Source organism: Oncorhynchus gorbuscha, linkage group LG16 (assembly GCF_021184085.1).
Source record: "Oncorhynchus gorbuscha isolate QuinsamMale2020 ecotype Even-year linkage group LG16, OgorEven_v1.0, whole genome shotgun sequence".
Classification (NCBI taxonomy): Eukaryota; Metazoa; Chordata; class Actinopteri; order Salmoniformes; family Salmonidae; genus Oncorhynchus; species Oncorhynchus gorbuscha.
The window spans coordinates 24,846,041-24,863,694 of record NC_060188.1 but is presented as its reverse complement, the minus strand read 5'-3'; the positions used below and the strand labels follow the sequence as shown (position 1 = coordinate 24,863,694).

Genomic DNA, 17,654 nt, shown 5'->3' with positions numbered 1-17,654 from the left:
GTTGCCAAACCCACTGGCTCCAGGCCATCTATAAGTCTTTGCTAGGTAAAGCCCCATCTTGTCTCAGCTCACTGGTCACCATAGCAGCACCCACCCATAGCACGCTCTCCAGCAGGTATATTTAACTGGTCACCCCCAAAGCCAATTCCTCCTTCGGCCGTCTTTCCTTCCAGTTCTCTGCTGCCAATGATTGGAACAAACTGCAAAAATCACTGAAGCTGGAGACTCATATCTCCCTCACTAACTTTAAGCACCAGCTGTCAGAGCAGCTCACAGATCACTGCACCTATACATAGCCCATTTATAAATAGCCCATTTATAAATAGCCCATCCAACTACCTCATCCCCATAGTTTTATTTATGTATTTATTTTGCTCCTTTGCACCCCAGTATCTCTACTTGCTCACTCATCTTCTGCACATCTATCACTCCAGTGTTTAATTTCTATATTGTTATTATCTCGCCACTATGGCCTATTTATTGCCTTTCCTACCAAAACCTACCTCATTTTCAGACACTGTATATAGACTTTTCCTATTGTATTATTGACTGTATGTTTGTTTATTCCATGTGTAACTCTGTGTTGCTGTTTGTGTTGCACTGCTTTGCTCTATCTTGGCCAGGTCACAGTTGTAAATGAGAACTTGTTCTCAACTAGCCTACCTGGTTAAATAAAGGTGAAATATATACATTTTTAACTATATAGGGCATAGGTTGCCATTTGGGATGCAACCTATGATAATTACATGGGTTTCCAAAGCTCACATTTGTAGCTCTTGTTCCTTCAGTTGTCCTTCCCAGCCACCAATAACCAGCAGACGTTTTGGACATCTGGTATCCACTGGGTTTCTCAATCGATGCTGAGTAATTATTGCCCCGCTCGGTTTTTACATGAAAAGAAGGGTGTGTTTATTTTTCTATTGACAAATGTGAGTGAGGGAGAGGTTTGTGAAGCTGGGGTGTGTCAAAGGCTGTGTCGCGATGCATTGTTTTGATAAGGTGGTACCTGGCTGTGAGGAATCTGTTACAGGTCGGTACGTGCACATGTACAGATGCAGAACCCACGTCTTTCCCAGGCCTGCAGTGATACCAGCAACAATGTTTCATTTGATATCCCTCATCATGTCAGTACTATGGAATGTTCTATGAGTATTGTATAGCTGGTTGTATGGATAGCATTTGTTACAACAGTCTCATTGGCACAAGTCCCTTACTTTTCAATCTAAAATATCTTCTCCCATAGTATTTGATGTAATAATAGAACTGGCAGCAGCCAGCATAACACCAATAAATACAGGAAAGGTCTAAACTATTGCATTGGTATGCAGTATTTCCTGTTTTTCGTTTTTTTTTTTTGGCTGCTCTCGTTCAAAAGTATGCCTTGTTTCTGTGTTCTGTGCCACACCTGTGTTTGTGCACGAACACGCAAAAGTGTAATCGGAGTAGGCGTGACTTCAGCCAATTCCTCCTCTCCTCCACCAGTCTGGGGAAACACGAATCTACTCTACTCTGCCTGACACAACTGGAGTTTTCTGAACTTAGAAGGTGAATATCTTTACATTGTCTTCATCATAATTCACGTCTTCTGCCTGCTACAATATTTAGCAAGTGATGCATTGGGATCAGAATGGTTTGCTTGCTACCGTGCCTAGATTTTTAGAAACATGCATCTGCCTGCAAACCTGTTCTGAGGTTTAAGTTTGAAGGGAAGATAAAAGAGATGTTTTATGAATGTTATTTTGATTGTGTTGGCAAAGCTACTCTCATGAGAGAAATATTATGTCTTCAGCTGTCATTATCTTTACACTCCAGACGTACTCTGTTTCCACACATCTAAATACCACTATACAGCTTTTTCCCCCCTCTAACTCGCTCAGACCAGCCAAGATGCCAGAGATCGCAGAGGCCGTTTCAGCCACTCTAACCACCAACAGGAACTGTACTATAGAGCTCACCAATGTCACCACCGGTTACTGTCTCATCAACCCCAAGTATGTTGGCGTTCAATACTCTAATCTCCTTACATTACATACACCACTATGGAAATTAAATTACTTAACCAAATAACAAACCAGCTGACCATCCCCAGATTGTTATTTGTATGTTACTTTTCGGTGCATTTCTCAGAGTAAATATATTTTATGGCAGGCTTCTCTTGGATGGGTGGTTTTCATGTGTAACGTGTCTTTGCGTACATCCACCTATCCATCATGAAGTGACACAACGTGGCTCATTGCACACTGCACGCTGGCTCACTCTGTGTTGCTTACGAATCCATAGCAGCACTCACACTCCATCCATCAGCACAGAGTGGCTGGACAGGAAGAAAGGAAGAGTGAAATGACTAAAAGTAGAGAGACAGTGATCCTAAAAGTTAAAAAGTGTATTTTCACACAACTTTAAGTCCAGTTGTAAGGTTTAGCATTTTATCAGCAACATGAATGTTCAGATAATTAATTATAACTTTAATGACACCCCATTCCCATTACTACCCCCCAGGGTGTACATGTCCAGTGGTTTCTGCTACCACCCACCCCAGCCCACCGTCCGCACCACCAAGACAGAGGTGTGTTCCTTCACCAAGGATGACGACACAGCCACGGGCGCCGTGGGGGTCCTGACCTACGACCTTTTCCACATGCAGAGCCGCGTGTGCTCAGAACGCATGGCCATCATGTTCTCCGTGCCCTACGACTACAACTTCTACAAGAACTGGCTAGGGGTGGGCGTCTTCGAGGTGGCACGCGCCTGCGACAAGCAACTGTACAACCACATGTACAAGGAGAAGGACTTCAGCAAGTTTGTCCGATCAGAGGCCAGTGGGTCAGGGGTGGAATACAAGGCCCAACACGTAGACCTGAGGGCCACCATGTCCAATGTTGGGAAGTCCATCATTAAGGTGGAGCTCTATGATAAAATGGGGCACTAATAAGATAAGCTGGTAGCTGAGCCTTTTTTCCAACTCACAGCAGGGAACAAGTTTATATTGATACATAATCACGTACTAAATATAAGAATGAATGAATCAACCAACGTAGGTGGTTAATGTTATCCAATTCAGAAATCTTTATCAACTGGAAGATATTACTGTCTAATTGTTCACAATATTTGATTCTGTGTCTTTTTCTGCACCTGTACATGTTTGTTTTAATAAAACGTTTAACAATGAATTGGTGTAAGATGTTTTAGTGATAATCTTTATTAACATGTACTTACACACCCAATCTATTGAACCGTGTCGTGTATCATTAATATTTACCATTAAGAATAAAAGGTTATACATTGAATTCAGATTTCTAGAACTGTCCGTTTTCAATGAATCATAAAGAGACGTTATACTAATACAATAATCCAATGTGATTCAGTGACTATTGGCTCAGAATTGATCATAATCCTGTCAGGGTTCACATGGTTCTTGGTCTCTTGCCTTGTCCAACGTCCTGTAGAACTGCAGCATATAAGAGATGACCGTAGCTTCAGGGGTGCATGTATTTACTTGTTCAGCTTTTTCAGTGCCTCTGTTGCACAATGCCATTGCAATGAATCACCCAATTCCTCCAAGTCAGTCAAGCATGCAGTCACACATAATCTATCATGAGAAACGGAGTATACTGCAGAGTGACTGCTCCCTGCTTACATAATGGGCCTTTATCCACCTGGAACCATCTATTGTTCTGGTCTGCCAGCTCCAAACCCAGATTAGGGTGTGGTACGGACTCGTTCCCACAGAGCTAGACAACATAATGTTGTTGGGGTGGGGTAGGGGGTGTTCTGAGAGTGTTTGACAGAGTAGTGAAACTGTTTCCTGGATTGAAAAAAAAGGTCCCTCCTGTCAGGTGCATTTTTACTAAACTAAACTCTAGAGCTGAGAGAACACGCTGAGAGAAGTCTTTTACAGGTAAGATATCACTCCTATTACTTTTACAGGCAAAATATTACTCCTATTACTTTTACAGGTAAGATATTACTCCTATTACTTTTACAGGTAAGATATTACTCCTATTACTTTTACAGGTAAGATATTACTCCTATTACTTTTACAGGTAAGATGTTACTTCTTTTCATGACCACTATGAGTATTACTGGAATAAGTAGAACTAGAGGTTTTATACTGTATGAGTTGTAAGGGTGCCAGTATTCCACCTACATTTGATCCCTTCCCATGATACTTTTTAACACAAATCTTCTTTCCATTTGGTTCTCCCACGGTAACCATTGATATGATGACAATTTATAGATTCATTATTGGGCATATGTGAATCTATTAGTACAGTTTACATGTGAGACATCCGTTTGATTTGTGTCCGTTTCCCTGCAAATGAAAGTGGAAGTGATTTTCTCTATGTTTCCCTTCTCTAAACTGCTTATTGCACCGTCACTTAGTAATGTAATGAAAGAACCAGGTTTCCTAATGAGCTGAGCAGAGTGAGCAGCCATCTTGTTATTGTTGAGAACAGCTTTGAAGTATTCCTTATTACACACAAGTTCTCAGGTTTTTTCTCACATCTCCCATTCTAAACTGGCTGTTTAAAACCTGTGCGTGTCGTGAAGACGTTGCTTTTGAAATTTGAAAAGTTCTCTACTGTATTTGAGAAAAACCTCTTGACACTGAGCAAGGCTTGTCGTAACAAAGAGTGAAGGGTTTCAGAGGGTCACTTACAGTAACTGTATTCTACAGTACGTTTTTGGATGGAATTGGATCAGATATGAATACAGATCCCCTTGGCATCCCAGGGGGTCAACCACAGATGCATTTCTGCACAGCAGTCTAACTGAAAGGCTTAACCCTGCTGGTCTCTGTATTATAGAAATAAAGAGGTACATATCAGAACCACTCCAAAATGGCAGAGTCAGCTGAGGCCGTGGTCGCTAACCTGAGCAGCAAGAGGAATTGTACAATTGAGATCACCAATCTCACAAACAACTACTGTCTCATAAACCCAAAGTGAGTACACAATTTACCGAACTATTGTTATTGTCACACTGTACATTCAAGGAAATGTTGAAAGCGTGACGTTGTGCGTGTGTCCTCACTAGGGTATTCCTGGAGAGTGGGGATACCTACAACCCTCCCCAGCCCACAGTGAGGCCCCTAAAGACCGAAGTCTGCACATTCAGCAAATCAAGCGCCAAGGCAACGGGCAGCTATGGCGTTCTGACCTATGACCTCTTTGAGAGGTCCCGGAACGACTACATCGAGACGGTGGCCCTCATGTTCGGTGTGCCCTGGGACTACAACATCTACAAGAACTGGTTCGCTGTGGGCATCTTCAACAAGGGCCGAGCTTGTGATGAGTCACTGTATAAAGAGATGTACTATGAAAAGAACCAGAAAGGTTTCATAAGAGAAGAAGCCAATGGCTCAGGGATCAGCTATGAAGGGAGCTACCTGGACATCAAGGCCACCATGTCCCCCATGGGCAGGGCCATCATGAAGGTGGAGGTATGGGACAAGCTGTTCACTCCCAGCCAGCAGGCCCACTAAGGGGAACCTCCAGCCTCCACCCTCTCCACCAGCACTACAGTATACCTCTGCTGTGTTGTACCTCTCTAACCAATCCACCCACCAATAGATATTACTATTCTGCCGTACTGCTACTGTTTGTATGTTTTGTTACTGACGTGTCTGAATTTCCAGACATGACCTTTCAGTAAATCTGCTCAAGATCACAGTTTAGTTTGTTTATGAATCCAGGCAGAAGTGATATCTGCTCTTTTCTGTAGAGATCACTGTTCATCTCTCAGTAGCATCCTCTTTCAACTGGCATCTTCTCTAGAAATGTAAATCAAACAATGACTCACCGGAGGACGAGGGTGCATAGCTCTCTTAACAACACATGGCCAGGAGCTGTCTCTGTCTGTATCTACTTATGGCAATGATAGTCTATGGAATAAATGTTGTTGTTTTGCTAAAGCTATTTGTGTATGATGAGTTTCTTTATTGATTGAGCCCGGAAATATTATGCAACACTGCCCATGAAGGAAAATTATTCTGGCCTTTAATGGATAGCTAATACTGATATGAAGTCTTCAACTTCTGAATAACATTATGCATTGCATACCATGCAGGTTATGTGCAGTGGTGGAAAAAGTACTCAATTGTCATACTTGAGTAAAAGTCAAGATTCCTTAATAGAAAATTACTTGAGTAAAAGTGAAAGTCACCCAGTAAAATACTAGAGTAAAAGTCTAAAAGTGTTCGGTACATGGAAATAAAAGTATAAATAATTTCAAATTCCTTATTTTAAGCAAATAATCTTCTTGTTTATTTACTGACGGATAGCCAAGGGCACACTCCAACACTCAGACATCATTTACAGATAGCCAGGGGCACACTCCAACACTCAGACATCATTTACAGATAGCCAGGGGCACACTCCAACACTCAGACATCATTTACAGATAGCCAGGGGCACACTCCAACACTCAGACATCATTTACAGATAGCCAGGGGCACACTCCAACACTCAGACATCATTTACAGATAGCCAGACATCATCAGACATCATTTACAGATAGCCAGGGGCACACTCCAACACTCAGACATCATTTACAGATAGCCAGGGGCACACTCCAACACTCAGACATCATTTACTAACAAAGCACTTGTGTTTAGTGAGTCTGCCAGGTCAGAGGCAGTAGGGATGACCAGGGACGTTCTCTTGATAAGGGTGTGAAATGGACCATTTGTGACCCGATTCAGGAAACTAGGTCGTCACAAGTCACGACTTCACAGGAGAGCCGTTTGAACTTAAAACATTTTTTAAAAATCAAAATGCGTTTTTTGACAGAAATGCCTTCTGGAACATGTCAACTTTTATGTGCCTTAATAACAAATGTGTATGCCATCTGTAAATATACAAATACAATTACAATTGTTACGAGCCTTGGTTGGTTAAGCCACATAAATGTTTGCCTGTCGAAATGTAACGAGTACTTTTTGGTGACAGGTAAAAAGTACATTATTTTCTTTAGGAATGTAGTGAAGTATAAGTAAAAGTTGCCAAAAATATAAATAGTAAAGTAAAGTACAGATACCCCAAAAAACGACATAAGCAGTACTTTAAAGCGTTTTTTTTACTTTAGTATGTAAGGCCATATTACATTTTCATCAAATCATTTTTTCATGTGTTTTTTTATACTTCAAGGGCTTAAAATTCTGTATCAAATAGGCAATTATCCTTGGTGTGCCCTTCTTAAAACAATTCCATATACTGTAGCTTAGTAGAACCCCCCTGCTTAAACATGGCTTAGTCTGTAGAGGGTACCTGTGATCAGCTAAACTATACTGTGTCTGTAGCAAGATGAGTGACTCCCAGAGTTGTAGTGAGTCAAGGGCCATGCCAGGCACACCCTATTCCACCACAGAATGTTTTCCTAAAATGTGTCAAGGCATAATGCACAGTTTGCATTATAGTAACCCTTGAGAAGCACAACCATGTCAATATTAAACCTCTATTGAAAGCAAATGTAGCATTTCAAAGGCTCTTCAGAGGAACAGTAGAGCTGCCGACTGCTTCGAGGGCCTGACAGAGGAGATGACAGCCAGTGAATAGGAAGTCTCTTCCCCCTAACAGCTATCATTCACTAAATACCAACACAGAGAAGAAACCCTTATCACTTCTACTTACAGTCTAATTCTAATTCCCAAGCCCTATAGGCTGAGGCATGGGTATTTCAGACTATCAACAATACTGCTCCAGTCCCACAATGGGAGTGACTTACACACATGGAGTAGACACATATTATGCTAATAGTACTGCTACGATTGGAGGGATGCAATCATTATTAACCTTGTGAAAATGAGGGTACTGCTGGGAGAGAATGCTGCAGAAGCTCTTAAATCACATCCCAGCCAGATGTTATTGCGTTTCTAACAGCAAATCCATTTACAATTCCAACTCTGCATTTCTAACTCTGTTTCCCCCACGCGGTAGATTCATTTCGCTTAAGCTGCGTTAACTGGTTACCGCCACAAAGAGGCCCTGATCAAAGGTTTCTCCTCCCGCTGTAGCATTTACATAATATAGAAGCATAAACTAGCTCTATTTAGGCTCAATCTCAGAAGCGTTGTTGAGTGGTGCATTGAAACAGAGACAGGCACAGCCGCCTATAACAGATGGGGCCACTCGGCAGCGCAAAGCAGGGCTTTTTGTCTGTTACATCTTTGAAAGGGGATAAACTCCCTCACTCCTTTCACATTCTCCCTCTTTCAATCTCCCACATGTATTCACTCATACACCTGCATATACTTAAGCATGCTTTCATGTATTGTGTTGTATGTGATTGTGTTTTGTGCGGGTGCGTGTGTGTGTGTGTGTGTGTGTGTGTGTGTGTGTGTGTGTGTGTGTGTGTGTGTGTGTGTGTGTGTGTGTGTGTGTGTGTGTGTGTGTGTGTGTGTGTGTGTGTGTGTGTGTGTGTGTGTGTGTGTGTGTGTGTGTGTGTGTGTGTGTGTGTGTGTGTGTGTGTGTGTGTGCGTGACTGCATTCGTGAGTCTGCCTGTGTGTGTGTGTGTGTGTGTGTGTGTGTGTGTGTGTGTGTGTGTGTGTGTGTGTGTGCGTGCGTGCGTGCGTGCGTGCGTGCGTGCGTGCGTGCGTGCGTGCGTGCGTGCGTGCGTGCGTATAGACTCATATAATAGTAAGCTTGGCATTTAGTATATTTCCTCAAAAACAGCCAAGCACAACAACGTACACATAAGCCAGTATCACAGCAGTCACTTGATAGTCAGCTAGTTCCTGCTGATTTCCTGTACTTTTATTCTTTGATTTGAAGAGAAGCAGTTGATTAGAGCTGAACATTCTCCTGTGTCTGGTGTAAACATAATTCTGGCAAGATAATAATGCACCTTCATCTGCTAAAACATTCCATGGTCTGAACTAACGTTACCAATTTATTGTGTTTTCCCAGTGCTCTGTATTACTGTGAAGTGCTGAGAGCCATCTTTATCTGCTTTCAAAGACTGCCACCTAGAGGCTGTCCAAGGTAATGACTCACACTGCTCTACTGTACAACAGAACGTTAGGGAGCATTTATCTAACTAATACTGGGCACAATATATAGAGGTACATCTAACTTGATGGTTAGCTGCCATTGAACAAAAATGAGGAGAAAAGAGGAGGAGAAAGTTTTGAAAAATCCCAAATGTCAGCACAATGAACCAAAATCTCATGATAACAGATTTCAAAGGACACAATATCCTCCAGACAGCCTTCATCCGAGAGGAGGAGGACTGATGTCGTACTGAGAGTCAAGGGGTTAGAGTTGAGAGATTAGCTCACCCAATGTCTCCTCCCTTCAGCAGCCTGCGGTCTTGATGTCCAGCCGGGCCTGGTACTCCTGGGAGCTGCGCTCTGTGTCTGCCCTGATCTGGGTCAGCCGACTCCCCCAGACCTGTCACCGACGCCTGTAGGCTCATCATCATGGCTCCGTAGCAAGCTTCCATCTCCGCAAGGTTCCCCTCCATAGAGCCTTCTACAAGGGAAGGGCCACAGACACACAGTGAGAACTGAGCTGAACTCTGAATCTTCAATCCTTTTTGGTTAAGTCTGACTTGTACACTTCATTTCTGGAGGTCATTTAGCATTTTATTTTCCAAATAGATGTATGTCCAATCCCTACAGCAGACGAGTGAGGGGCAAGAGTTGTGATGTCTTTAGCTGAAGTGATCCTTGGCACTGTAAAAATCATTTGTGGCTTGTTTTGAAACTCTTTAGGCCTATTTGTTCTGAGCATCATGACGCATGTTGTAATAGTAAACCATAGGGTCCAAACGGAGAGTCTTATAATGTGACAGGTAAATGAGAAACTAAAGTGCTTCTATCCAAGAAGTTCCAAGTCTGCTGTGCTGGGTGTGCCACCAAACCATGGAACTCTACATCGGTTGTGTTGGGAATGTCACTTTACTGCAGCCCCAGTTCCAGGTCTCTGGCAGTGGACTGGCCGCTCTTCAGCTCTACACTGGTGGTCTGCAGGACCGCAGTACTGGAGCTCACCTCCCGCTGCACCACTTCAGCCTGAGGGAACCAACACGCACAGGTCAAAATCATTAACTCATGAATAAACATTTCATCAGTATAAGACATCAAATATATGATATGAAAACGTAATAATAAAAATCATCAATACTGTTATTTCTTGAACAGAAAAAATAATCTTGAAATGTTATGTATTCAGGTCCCTGGAGTCATACACAAGGTTAGCGTCCCAAATGCACACTATTCCCTACATCGTGCACTACATTCTTACCAGAGCTCTATGGGCCCTGGTCAAAAGTAGTGCACCCTACAGGAATAGGGTGCAATTTGGGATGTAATCTATGTCTGTGTGTTTGTCCCCTTGCCTTGTTCTTGAACCAGGCCCCGGTCTCTCTACGGCTCTTTGACACCATGCCCTGGTTCTGATCTCAGTGATGACTGTTCAAGTCCTAGACAGGGGCCGCGTCCACCTCCACCTGCACCTGTCCACTCATCGTGGCACGGAACCACATGGTCTTCTAGGAAACAACAACAACATCAACAACAACATTACAGAGGTATAAGCATAGGAATTGGCAGCACAGACAGATCTGGGACCAGGCTAACCTGGCCAAGCATCCTCCCCCAGCATCCTCTTCAGCCCCCACGATGTCAGCCTCAACAGATTGTTGTGAATGGAGAATGTGGCCATGATGACTTCAGAGAGCGCAAGAAGCATGGTCTCTGGTGGGAGATGCACTGCAAGTGGGGTGCAGTTGTGGTCTCTCTGTGAAACACTGTTATTAATGGGCATGTGGAATGTGCTGACTGGGGTTCTGCCTTGAGCCATCTCTCAATTTTCATGTTCACGATCACAGGGTCTCTCTCTCTCTCTGTTTCTCTCTCTCTGTCTCTTTCTCTCTCTCTCACACACACACACACACACACACACACACACACACACACACACACACACACACACACACACACACACACACACACACACACACACACACACACACACACACACACACACACACACACACACACACACACACACACACACACACACACACACACACACACACACACACACACTCTCTCTCTCTCTCTCTCTATCATACATACACTCTGACCCTGCTGGTAGTATCTTTGTTTTTCCAGAGTCCATCTGTGAAATAAAAACAGATCTGTTTCCTTTTGGTTGCTATGTGTTCTGCTAACTTGTCATATTGGGGATGAATAACATCTCTCTCTCTCTCGGCTTTCCTCTGCCCTCCCTTATTGCAAGACCAATACAATACATTTCACAATTACTAATTAGTGGCTTGTGTAGGCTATTTACTGAATTACATTTAAACATTGACACACGATCTGCATGTAACTAAGCAAAAAGGTTATATTCAATGGTTCGTATTTCCATAGCCCTCTCATCCTCACATTGGCTAAATGATGAACGCCAGCGCTCTGTCTGGGACTGATCCTCTGACAGCAAGACAGACCATTACACACCACTGCCCATCCCATCTCTGTTCTGTGCATTGGCTTTTCCTTCTCTTAACCCCCCGACCTAACCCACCCACTGGGCACACACTGGTTGAATCAATGTTGTTTCCAGGTCATTTCAATGAAATGACGTTGAACCAACATGGAATAGATGTTGAATTGACGTCTGTGCCCAGTGGGAATGCTCTGCCACTCAGTCCTATCTGTCAGCAAGTCAGCCCATCTGTCCTCTAGCTCTTTCACTCACAAACATGCCACCCCCTCCCCTTCTCTCACCCCTTCCTCCAATTCTTGTATGTCCAGACGTGCAAACAAGAATGATAGGGTCATAGGTTTACACTACTTAGTGGAGGCTGCTGAGGGGAGGACGGCTCATAATAATGGCTGGAGTGGAGTCAATGGAATAGAATCAACCACATGGAAACCACATTGTTAATTAATGTGTTTGGTACCATTCCATTGGCTCCGTTCCAGCCATTATTATGAGCCGTCCTCCCCTCAGCAGCCTCCAGTGACACTACTGTACAACTGCAGACTGCAGTAACTGCACATTTGGTCAAAATTGAGTTAAGACCGAAATCAGGTTTTGTAGTATCTGTTTTATCTTGTGTTCCCTGGTTCAATTATCTTCAGAGAAAATACTATGGAGTGTCAAATTTACTGTAACTACAAAATAAGTAGTAAAGTAAAAACCAAGGCAAACAGCAGTAACTTAAGTTACTAAGTGAAGTTGCTGTACTCTGGGTTTGTTCCACTGTGTTTTGACTGCAGTTACTGAACTTTTCCCATTCTATCGAGTTCAGGCCATCCCGATCATGACTCACACACACCATGAGACAGCCAGTGATCCAGTTGCTAACAGAATAAACAGGGCACAATCCCCCAGACCAATTATGGCTGAACTCGCATCGAAATGCAAATACCCAGATAATGTATACATCGTTTGTGATCTTGTACCTACCTTTTTAGTCACAGCTTTAGATCCCTAATGCAATTGGAAACCTTAATGTCATCACTTGTGAATTGCATCAAGACACATTGTTGGATCTGTCTGGATATGTTTACAGACTAAGCTTCTTCTGCCTTTAGGTTATCCCACCAATGTGAAATGAAAGGATTTGAAAAGCATAAATGAATCCGAGTATATGTCAGAAATGACTGGTGTTACGTAAGTGGAAGGGTCCACAGAGGGGTGTGTACACCATATGGATGAGAAGACTAATGACAAGCCAGCAAGCTTGTCAAAATATTCCTAAGTAACTTCGTATTTATTTTAGAAAGATCCTCTTCGAATGGGCATGGTCTAATTGAATCAACAATTAAATATACATATCTGATTTGAGCTTTCTTAATGACGCAAGTCTCTTCTCATTATTGGTGTCCTTTAGTAGTGGTTTCTTTGCAGTAATTTGAACATGAAGGCATGATTCACATAGTCTCCTCTGAACAGTTGATGTTGAGATGTGTCTGTTACTTGAACTCCGCATTTATTTGGGCTGCAATCTGAGGTTTTCCAGAAATGTTCCGGATTGACTAACCTTCATGTCTTAAAGTAATGATGGACTGTTATTTCTCTATGTTTATTCGAGCTGTTCTTGCAATAATATGGACTTGGTCTTTAGCCAAAATGTGCTTCTTCTCTGTTTCATCCATACCTTGTCATAACACAACTGATTGGCTCAAACACATTAAGAAGGAAATAAATTCCACAAATTAACTTTTAACAAGGTACACCTGTGAATTGAAATGCATTCCAGGTGACTACTTCATGAAGCTTCCTGTGGTTTACTGCGAAGTGGTAGGCCACATCGGGACCGCGGAATGCTGTCTGTCCTCTGTTGCAACACTCACTACCAAGTTCCAAACTGCCTCTGGAAGCAACATCAGCACATTAAATGGGTTTCCATGGCCAAGCAGCCGCACACAAGCCTAAGATCACCATGCTCAATGCCAAGCGGTGGCTGGAGTGGTGTAATACTCGCCCCCAGTGGACTCTGGAGCAGTGGAAATGTGTTCTCTGGAGTGATGGATCACACTTCAATTTTGGATTGGTTATTCTGGAGTGTTGACAATTCAGCGGTTTGGATTGGTTATTCTGGAGTGTTGACAACTCAGCGGTTTGGATTGGTTATTCTGGAGTGTTGACAACTCAGCGGTTTGGATTGGTTATTCTGGAGTGTTGACAACTCAGCGGTTTGGATTGGTTATTCTGGAGTGTTGACAACTCAGCGGTTTGGATTGGTTATTCTGGAGTGTTGACAACTCAACGGTTTGGATTGGTTATTCTGGAGTGTTGACAACTCAGCGGTTTGGATTGATTATTCTGGAGTGTTGACAATTCAGCGGTTTGGATTGATTATTCTGGAGTGTTGACAATTCAGCGGTTTGGATTGGTTATTCTGGAGTGTTGACAATTCAGCGGTTTGGATTGGTTATTCTGGAGTGTTGACAACTCAGCGGTTTGGATTGGTTATTCTGGAGTGTTGACAATTCAGCGGTTTGGATTGGTTATTCTGGAGTGTTGACAACTCAACGGTTTGGATTTGCTTTCTGGAGTGTTGACAATTCAGCGGTTTGGATTGGTTATTCTGGAGTGTTGACAATTCAGTGGTTTGGATTGGTTATTCTGGAGTGTTGACAACTCAGAGGTGTGGATTGGTTATTCTGGAGTGTTGACAATTCAGCGGTTTGGATTGGTTATTCTGGAGTGTTGACAATTCAGCGGTTTGGATTGGTTATTCTGGAGTGTTGACAACTCAGCGTTTTGGATTGGTTATTCTGGAGTGTTGACAATTCATCGGTTTGGATTGGTTATTCTGGAGTGTTGACAACTCAGCGGTTTGGATTGGTTATTCTGGAGTGTTGACAATTCAGCGGTTTGGATTGGTTATTCTGGAGTGTTGACAACTCAACGGTTTGGATTTGCTTTCTGGAGTGTTGACAATTCAGCGGTTTGGATTGGTTATTCTGGAGTGTTGACAATTCAGTGGTTTGGATTGGTTATTCTGGAGTGTTGACAACTCAGAGGTGTGGATTGGTTATTCTGGAGTGTTGACAATTCAGCGGTTTGGATTGGTTATTCTGGAGTGTTGACAATTCAGCGGTTTGGATTGGTTATTCTGGAGTGTTGACAACTCAGCGTTTTGGATTGGTTATTCTGGAGTGTTGACAATTCAGCGGTTTGGATTGGTTATTCTGGAGTGTTGACAACTCAACGGTTTGGATTGGTTATTCTGGAGTGTTGACAATTCAGCGGTTTGGATTGGTTATTCTGGAGTGTTGACAACTCAGCGGTTTGGATTGGTTATTCTGGAGTGTTGACAACTCAGCGGTTTGGATTGGTTATTCTGGAGTGTTGACAACTCAGCGGTTTGGATTGGTTATTCTGGAGTGTTGACAATTCAGTGGTTTGGATTGGTTATTCTGGAGTGTTGACAATTCAGCGGTTTGGATTGGTTATTCTGGAGTGTTGACAACTAAGCAGTTTGGATTGGTTATTCTGGAGTGTTGACAACTCAGCGGTTTGGATTGGTTATTCTGGAGTGTTGACAACTCAGCGGTTTGGATTGATTATTCTGGAGTGTTGACAATTCAGCGGTTTGGATTGATTATTCTGGAGTGTTGACAATTCAGCGGTTTGGATTGGTTATTCTGGAGTGTTGACAATTCAGCGGTTTGGATTGGTTATTCTGGAGTGTTGACAACTCAGCGGTTTGGATTGGTTATTCTGGAGTGTTGACAATTCAGCGGTTTGGATTGGTTATTCTGGAGTGTTGACAACTCAACGGTTTGGATTTGCTTTCTGGAGTGTTGACAATTCAGCGGTTTGGATTGGTTATTCTGGAGTGTTGACAATTCAGTGGTTTGGATTGGTTATTCTGGAGTGTTGACAACTCAGAGGTGTGGATTGGTTATTCTGGAGTGTTGACAATTCAGCGGTTTGGATTGGTTATTCTGTAGTGTTGACAATTCAGCGGTTTGGATTGGTTATTCTGGAGTGTTGACAACTCAGCGTTTTGGATTGGTTATTCTGGAGTGTTGACAATTCAGCGGTTTGGATTGGTTATTCTGGAGTGTTGACAACTCAACGGTTTGGATTGGTTATTCTGGAGTGTTGACAATTCAGCGGTTTGGATTGGTTATTCTGGAGTGTTGGAAATTCAGCAGTTTGGATTGGTTATTCTGGAGTGTTGACAACTCAGCGGTTTGGATTGGTTATTCTGGAGTGTTGACAACTCAGCGGTTTGGATTGGTTATTCTGGAGTGTTGACAGCTCAGCAGTTTGGATTTGTTATTCTGGAGTGTTGACAATTCAGCGGTTTGGATTGGTTATACTGGAGTGTTGACAACTCAGCGGTTTGGATTGGTTATTCTGGAGTGTTGGCAATTCAGCGGTTTGGATTGGTTATTCTGGAGTGTTGACAACTCAGCGGTTTGGATTGGATATTCTGGAGTGTTGACAACTCAGCGGTTTGGATTGGTTATTCTGGAGTGTTGACAACTCAGCGGTTTGGATTGGTTATTCTGGAGTGTTGACAACTCAGCGGTTTGGATTGATTATTCTGGAGTGTTGACAATTCAGCGGTTTGGATTGATTATTCTGGAGTGTTGACAATTCAGCGGTTTGGATTGGTTATTCTGGAGTGTTGACAATTCAGCGGTTTGGATTGGTTATTCTGGAGTGTTGACAACTCAGCGGTTTGGATTGGTTATTCTGGAGTGTTGACAACTCAGCGGTTTGGATTAGTTATTCTGGAGTGTTGACAATTCAGCAGTTTGGATTGGTTATTCTGGAGTGTTGACAATTCAGCCGTTTGGATTGGTTATTCTGGACTGTTGGCAATTCAGCGTTTTGGATTGGTTATTCTGGAGTGTTGACAATTCAGCGGTTTGGATTGGTTATTCTGGAGTGTTGACAATTCATTGGTTTGGATTGGTTATTCTGGAGTGTTGACAACTCAAAGGTGTGGATTGGTTATTCTGGAGTGTTGACAATTCAGCGGTTTGGATTGGTTATTCTGGAGTGTTGACAACTCAGCGGTTTGGATTGGTTATTCTGGAGTGTTGACAACTCAGCGGTTTGGATTGATTATTCTGGAGTGTTGACAATTCAGCGGTTTGGATTGATTATTCTGGAGTGTTGACAATTCAGCGGTTTGGATTGGTTATTCTGGAGTGTTGACAATTCAGCGGTTTGGATTGGTTATTCTGGAGTGTTGACAACTCAGCGGTTTGGATTGGTTATTCTGGAGTGTTGACAACTCAGCGGTTTGGATTAGTTATTCTGGAGTGTTGACAATTCAGCGGTTTGGATTGGTTATTCTGGAGTGTTGACAATTCAGCGGTTTGGATTGGTTATTCTGGAGTGTTGACAATTCAGCGGTTTGGATTGGTTATTCTGGAGTGTTGACAATTCAGCGGTTTGGATTGGTTATTCTGGAGTGTTGACAATTCATTGGTTTGGATTGGTTATTCTGGAGTGTTGACAACTCAAAGGTTTGGATTGGTTATTCTGGAGTGTTGACAATTCAGCGGTTTGGATTGGTTATTCTGGAGTGTTGCAATTCAGCGGTTTGGATTGGTTATTCTGGAGTGTTGACAATTCAGCGGTTTGGATTGGTTATTCTGGAGTGTTGACAACTCAGCGGTTTGGATTGGTTATTCTGGAGTGTTGACAATTCAGCGGTTTGGATTGGTTATTCTGGAGTGTTGACAACTCAGCGGTTTGGATTGGTTATTCTGGAGTATTGACAACTCAGCGGTTTGGATTGGTTATTCTGGAGTGTTGACAATTCATCGGTTTGGATTGGTTATTCTGGAGTGTTGACAACTCAGCGGTTTGGATTGTTTATTCTGGAGTGTTGACAATTCAGCGGTTTGGATTGGTTATTCTGGAGTGTTGACAACTCAGCGGTTTGGATGGGTTATTCTGGAGTGTTGACAATTCAGCGGTTTGGATTGGTTATTCTGGAGTGTTGACAACTCAGCGGTTTGGATTGGTTATTCTGGAGTGTTGACAACTCAGCGGTTTGGATTGGTTATTCTGGAGTTTTGACAACTCAGCGGTTTGGATTGGTTATTCTGGAGTGTTGACAACTCAGCGGTTTGGATTGGTTATTCTGGAGTGTTGACAACTCAGCGGTTTGGATTGGTTATTCTGGAGTGTTGACAACTCAGCGGTTTGGATTGGTTATT

At 42.8% G+C, this 17,654-nt stretch overlaps 2 protein-coding genes across 5 annotated transcripts; both read left to right on the top strand.

Moving 5' to 3' along the window:
• Positions 1-1,389: 1,389 nt before the first annotated feature.
• Positions 1,390-3,170, top strand: LOC124000229 (bryoporin-like). 2 transcript variants are annotated; one of them, XM_046306449.1, is made up of 3 exons: positions 1,390-1,545; positions 1,852-1,991; positions 2,500-3,170. In XM_046306449.1, exons 2-3 carry the CDS (start codon positions 1,888-1,890, stop codon positions 2,927-2,929), a joined length of 534 nt encoding a protein of 177 aa, XP_046162405.1. In that variant the 5' UTR covers positions 1,390-1,545; positions 1,852-1,887; the 3' UTR covers positions 2,930-3,170. The 2 variants fall into 2 exon arrangements, with proteins under 2 accessions (XP_046162405.1, XP_046162406.1); XM_046306450.1 differs by having other exon boundaries at positions 1,401-1,545; positions 1,878-1,991.
• Positions 3,171-3,739: 569 nt separating this feature from the next.
• Positions 3,740-5,918, top strand: LOC124000360 (DELTA-stichotoxin-Hcr4a-like). Of its 3 annotated transcripts, none has more exons than XM_046306664.1 (3): positions 3,740-3,898; positions 4,809-4,945; positions 5,038-5,918. In XM_046306664.1, the coding sequence occupies exons 2-3, from the start codon at positions 4,842-4,844 to the stop codon at positions 5,483-5,485; spliced, it is 552 nt and encodes a 183-aa protein (XP_046162620.1). In that variant the 5' UTR covers positions 3,740-3,898; positions 4,809-4,841; the 3' UTR covers positions 5,486-5,918. The 3 variants fall into 3 exon arrangements, with proteins under 3 accessions (XP_046162620.1, XP_046162621.1, XP_046162622.1); XM_046306665.1 differs by having other exon boundaries at positions 3,778-3,927; XM_046306666.1 differs by lacking the exon at positions 3,740-3,898 and adding an exon at positions 3,930-4,043.
• Positions 5,919-17,654: the final 11,736 nt, after the last annotated feature.

Bases quoted from the DNA above. Each gene is read 5' to 3' on its own strand.
- LOC124000229 (XM_046306449.1), top strand. From the start codon at position 1,888: ATGCCAGAGATCGCAGAGGCCGTTTCAGCCACTCTAACCACCAACAGG. The intron at 1,992-2,499 runs GTATGTTGGCGT...ACTACCCCCCAG, and splicing joins TACTGTCTCATCAACCCCAA to GGTGTACATGTCCAGTGGTT.
- LOC124000360 (XM_046306664.1), top strand. From the start codon at position 4,842: ATGGCAGAGTCAGCTGAGGCCGTGGTCGCTAACCTGAGCAGCAAGAGG. The intron at 4,946-5,037 runs GTGAGTACACAA...TGTCCTCACTAG, and splicing joins TACTGTCTCATAAACCCAAA to GGTATTCCTGGAGAGTGGGG.